This window comes from Protobothrops mucrosquamatus, unplaced genomic scaffold (assembly GCF_001527695.2).
Source record: "Protobothrops mucrosquamatus isolate PMUCROS unplaced genomic scaffold, P.Mucros_1.0 scaffold5988, whole genome shotgun sequence".
Taxonomy (NCBI): Eukaryota; Metazoa; Chordata; class Lepidosauria; order Squamata; family Viperidae; genus Protobothrops; species Protobothrops mucrosquamatus.
This window is the reverse complement of record NW_015391827.1, coordinates 1-6,066: the sequence shown is the minus strand read 5'-3', so window position 1 is coordinate 6,066 and position 6,066 is coordinate 1. Positions and strand designations below refer to the sequence as shown.

At 37.6% G+C, this 6,066-nt stretch overlaps 1 protein-coding gene across 1 annotated transcript; it reads right to left on the bottom strand.

Moving 5' to 3' along the window:
- Nucleotides 1–376: 376 nt before the first annotated feature.
- LOC107300031 (vomeronasal type-2 receptor 26-like) lies at nt 377–6,049 on the bottom strand. The gene is made up of 4 exons (XM_015829374.1): nt 5,615–6,049; nt 4,326–4,553; nt 2,021–2,147; nt 377–1,281 (listed from the first exon to the last, which is right to left on the bottom strand). Exons 1-4 carry the CDS (start codon nt 6,047–6,049, stop codon nt 377–379), a joined length of 1,695 nt encoding a protein of 564 aa, XP_015684860.1.
- Between the last annotated feature and the right edge of the window lie 17 nt (nt 6,050–6,066).

Genomic DNA, 6,066 nt, shown 5'->3' with positions numbered 1-6,066 from the left:
ATTCCAACAAGCGGGACTGGCCTAGGGCAATTTTTAGAGGGGTTTTAATCATATTTTAATTCGACTATATTTAAATATTTCTTTTTAATTAATTTTAATTCTGTAATTGTTTTGGTGTATTTTTAATCGATTGTCAGCCGCCCTGAGTCCGTAAGGAGAAGGGCGGGATATAAATTTAATAAATAAATAAATAAATAAATAAATAAAATATTTTATTTTCCATGTCTGCTCATAAGATATTGACAAACACTGTTATAGAGTTATAGAAATTAAATATCAGTAAAATTACCATGGCTAATAAACAAGGATAGTTTTTATTCTTAGAAAAGGATTACTAATTCCATTTCACAATAGAAATACATATACCCACAATTAGTCAGAAATGCTTCTTCTTTACAAGTTGCTCTTTGCTGTTAAGGTCTGGCCTCAACAAAATAATGTAGCATTTGGGGAAAAAGATACATGCCAATAACCCAGCACTAGAAGCTACGATGGAGAAGATCTCCACAGCTACCATATACTTTCCTTTGGTGCTCACATAGGTTGGAACAAAAGTTAACCAAACACTGCAAAACATCAGCATGCTAAAAGTGATGAACTTGGCTTCATTGAATGTGTCTGGCAGGTTCCTAGCTAGAAAAGCCACCAGGAAGCTGACCAGAGACAGAAATCCCATATAGCTCAAGACAAGGTAAAACATCACAACAGATCCTTCATTACATTCTGCTATGATCTCTTTAGTCATTGATTTCATGTTAAGTTCTGGAAAGGGGGGAGAGGTGATCATCCATGCCAGACAAATACCTACTTGAATAGAGGAGCCAGAAAAAACAATTAAGATGGACAATCTTTTCCCCAACCATTTTCTCTTGCCAGACCCTGGTTTGGTAGCCATGAATGCTCCAATGACCATGATAGTTTTGGCCAATACAGAAGAAATGGCAACAGAGAAGATAATGCCAAACACAGATTGTCTGATGAAGCAAATCAGTTTGAAAGGTTTTCCAAGGAAGAGAAAAGAGCAGAGGAAGCAAAGTAGAAGGGAGATGAGGAGAGTGTAGGTGAGGTCCTTGTTGTTAGCTTTAACAATAGGGGTGTCCTTATACTTAATAAATATTCCAAGTATGAGCATGGTAATGACTGAAAATAAAAAAGCAAGTATCACTAAAGTGATCCCTAAAGGTTCATCAAAGGTTAGAAAAGTTATGATTTTGGGGATGCATCGAACTTTATCCTTACTTGGAGATTGATCTTCTGGACATTCAGAACAAGCAATCATATCTGCAAATAAGAGAGAGGAATTTTAACATGGAGCACAAAATAAAATACATAACCTAGATTAAATCAGTGTTTTGTAAACTTGGACACTATATAAAGCCTGGCCTTCAACTCTGAGAATTCTGTCTGGAGAATTCTGGGAATTTAATTCATCTCTTAAAGTGGTTATGTTTGAAAACCATTTGATTAGTTCATTAGATAATCACATTCAGCAAGCTGAATTTCCATACTGGAAATATTCCAGAAAGCTTCCTGAAATCACATCCCTTCAGGCCTTCCATGTCCAAGTGTTAGGCACAAATATGTATGAATATCAATGTCCTAAAGTGTCCCCAAAGCCAACATGGTAGGCCCATCGCTGTGACTGAATTCTTACCAATTTAGTGTTGTTATATATAGTACATACACATAAAACAGAGGATTGGGCTTCAGTCACATGATCAAACATGGCTTTTTCTATGGGCACCAAGATATCTAGGGATGTATGTTTCTATCTATTGATTTGGGGCCTCTATCATTCTTTTTATTTATTTTAGGAATTATTTGAACGGTTCTCACTCTAGTATTACCCATTATCATGATAACCACCTTGAGAAATCTTCCAGTATGTGAATTTGTACTAGAATAACTGTAGGAAGCAAATAAGCTGTGTATCTAAATAAAAATAATTGACCACAAATATGTCAGAGAAGGGAGGGGAGGGGAAGAGAGGAGAGGAGAGGGTAAATAGAAAATAATTTACCTGACATGTTTGACATCTTCCCATCGGAACATGGATCACAATCATAGCAGCAAAATGTCTTGCCTTCTTTCTTTTTCTTGTGATAGCCAGCAGGACAGGGGTTATTACACACTGAACGGGGCAAGACCTGTTGATAAACCAGGATGGAATTCAGGACGGAAGATCTGAGTAATCCTTCAAGGTCAGCCTCTAATCTACAAGCTTAAATAGAGTAGCGGGTGTCATAGGATCATGAAATGAATCGCCCCACTTAGAAATCTCTCCAACACTTCCCCCTGTATTGCGCAAGATTGCTTCCAAGCTATTCCCTAACTTCCTCTCTCTGGATTAACTGAAAAATGTAGTTTAAAAAATACCTATTGTGAGACGCAATACTTAGCTTAGTACAAGCAGACAACAAATAAAAAATCACCAATTTAAACGTGTCTCTGACTATTAGCTGCAAGGATTAAAGTTGGGTATTTTCCTCCTACTCATTCTAATTGATGGACTTTCAGATGATCTTATCCCAATCATTACATGAGGAGTCAGTTATTCCCTTTTTACACTATTGTAATAATAATAATGTTGGAAGGGACATTGGAGGCCATCTAGTCCAACCCCCTGCTCAGGCAGGAAACCCTATACCATTACAGACAAATGGCTGTCCAGTCTCCTCTTAAAAACGTCTAGTGTTGGAGCATTCATCACTTCTGGAGGCAGATTGTTCCACTGGTTAATTGTTCTAACTGTCAGGAAGATTCTCCTTAGTTCCAGGTTGCTTCTCGCCTTGATTAGTTTCCATCCATTGCTTCTTGTCCTGCCTTCAGGTGCTTTGGAGAATAGCTTGACTCCCTCTTCTTTGTCACAACCCCTGAGATATTGGAATACTGCTATCATGTCACCCCTAATCCTTCTTTTCATTAAATTAGACATACCCAATTCCAGCAACCATTCCTTATATGTTTTAGCCTCCAGTCCCCTAATCATCTTTGTTGCTCTTCTCTGTACTTTTCTAGAGTCTCAACATCTTTTTTACATCGTTCTGCTTTCTTCCTGTTGCTTGTCACCTTCTTGCCACTTTCACCCACTAATGGACCAATCATTTCCTTCACTTTTTTCTTGTTTTTTACATGTTGAAAGAAGCTTTTTTGTTGTTGTTTTTTACTTTGGTCACAAGCCTTAGTTTATTTTGAGTCTTAGCTTTCCTCATCTTTGCAGGCTCGAGCTATTTGCTGATATTCTTCCTTAGTTATGTGCCCCTCTTTCCACTTTCTATAGTCCTTTTTATCTTTCAATTTATCAGAGAGTTCTTTATGCAGCCATGCTGGTTTCTTTTGAAGCTGTTATTTTTCTTTTTTGTTGGTATTGTACTAGACTGAGCTTTTATTATCTCACTTTTCAAAATTTCCAAAGCTTCTTGAGTTGTTTTCCCCTTGAGGATTTTCATCCATGGAATCCTTCCCAAGGTCTCTCTAAGTATATTGAAATTAGCTCTCTTAAAGGCCAAGAATCTAGTTTGACTGTGTTCTATTGCTTGTGCTTCCATAATGTTTAATTCCAATATTGCATGATCACTTCCCCCCAAGGTTCCTGTGTCTTCAACACCTTCTATCATTTCATCTCTGTTAATGAGGATTAGATCCAATATGGTTAATCCACTAGTTCCTTTCTCTACTTTTTGGGAAACAAAGTTGTCTGCTAGGTTTGTCAGGAATCTGTTTGATCTGCCACTTGATGCAGAGTTTGTCTCCCAGTTGATGTCCCATTACTATTGTGATGTGCTTCCTACATACCCTAGTCAGCTGACTAGCAAAAAGTTCCTCTATTTCCTGTTTGGTTGGGCAGCCTATAGTATACACCTATGGCAATGTCATTTCCCCCCCCCTTTATATTGACCAAAATGCATTCAAGACAGTTTTCATACAACTAACTCAAAAGCTTTACTGTGTGAACCACAGTAAAGTTAGATATACAACATTTCTTAGTCCACTTTCTCAAATTTCTGATCACTGGTCTAAAGTTTTATTATATTCTCAATTATTTTTATATTTATTATTTTTATATTTATTATTTAATGTTTCTTGAATTTTATTTCACTGTTCCATTGAGGCTGGGATGATAGCATAATTCCCCATCTTCCCTGTATAAAAACATGCAAATTATTTGCCAATTGTAATTACCCCAGGAAAATACAGCCATACCTTGAGTACAGAGTGCTAAATATTATCCAATTAAAGAATCAGAAAGCAGGCTGTACCATTAAACTCATTTCTGATCCCCAAATCTTTTATCCATAATAATAAAAACACCTTAAAATCTATACCTGCTTAAAATATTTGTGCCACACAATTAAATCTTCATGAATCACAAATTTGTTTCCTTCAGGTGCTATGGAATCCACCTTTCCAATTTTCACTTTATGGTAGGAGTTATTTGGAAACATGACCACATTTATAATATCAAATCCAGAAAGCACTTCTCCTTGATGGTTGATGGACACAGTTTCTCCAAGTGAATTATTGAATGAAAGGCCTTGGAGAAAGGAGTGAAACTAAGTAAAAAGAAAAGGGGAAAAAATAAGGGGAAGCACAAACTGTATTTCCTGAAGATTTCCTGAAATTTTTATGTAGAAATGAAAGTGGCATTACTTAATTCCCACCAATTTCTCTCTGTCGGTTTTAAGTATGACTATCACTTAACTGTGACACACTGCACAACTCTTTATTATGGGCTTCCACTGGAGAGACAAAACTGGGGCACCTGTGATCATACTGACATCATTGTGCCTGGTAGTGGACATGTGCAATCCAGATAACTAGAATCAAAAACAAAATAAGTTATGGCATGGCTTAACATCTCTTCCAGAGCTGGATTCTATCAAAGGCCAATGATTGAAGACTCAATCTCAATCTCTATGGGAGATTGGAGGCTAAAACATATTAAGAATGTTTGCAGGAATTGGGTATGTCCAGTTTAATAAAAGTAGTGTTCTAATATCTGAGTGGCTACCAGAAAGAAGAGGGGTCAACCTATTCTGGAAAGCACCTGAAGGCAGGATAGGAAGCAATGGATGGAAACTAATCAAGGAGAGAACCAATCTAGAACTAAGGAGAAATCAGTAGAACAACATGCCTCCAGAAGCTGTATGAGCTCCATCACTGGAGGCTTTTAAGAAGAGATTGGCGAGCCATTGGGGCTTTTCTGTGATGGGTCCATTTTGCTTTATTTCTCTTTTGCTTTGATGTATCTTCTGGGGAATGGGAGGGGGGAAGGGATGAGCCTGGTGCCATTTCCTTTGTCTCAGCTCTGGAGAACCAAGATCACCACACCTGAGAAAAACTTCTTATCACCTTCTCAGCTGGGAGTTCTCACAATACCTTTGCACCTCTGGATTGGCTCTCTATAGGACTGGGCGGTTAAGATGGGTTTTGAAGAATGGGATTTAACCTAATGTTTTCATGTGAGAATTTTAAATCCTGCCTGCTTTCTCTACAATCACTATCTCTCAATAAAAGTTCATTTTGAAATGTTGCTTACTTCAGGAGTTCTGCTTTCTTGAGGGAATAGCTAAGGCAAGGCCTTACAAAGAGTCTTTAAATCACAAGTTATTACCTTCCATGTTTCTTGATCTCGAAGTTCATTCCTTCTACTCTCTTTTATTCTTTTGTATTTAGACGTAAGTAAGTTCATGTGATGAACAGCATGTGCTACAGTACATGCTGCATTGTAGATACTGTAGCTGTGGCCAGTCATTTCAAATAAATTTGCAGGAAGTTTTTTTAGATCTTCCCTCCCAGTACATGCTTCACCACTTTCTTCCAGTTTATTGCTCTCTGAAAAAAAACAATCAAAGGCTTGCTCCCAAAATTCTTTCAACAAACTATCTCGTTGGGTCTGGAATGGTTTGATGGCCCCAAGGAATTCACTGAATCCTGGCAATTCATTGGAGTGAATATCAAAGGAAATTGCTCCATCGAACAATTGCAGATCTGAGGGTCGATGAAAGCTTGTTAACATTAAATCCATTTGAGCACTCAGGATCCACATTTTTCCCACTTCTCTCC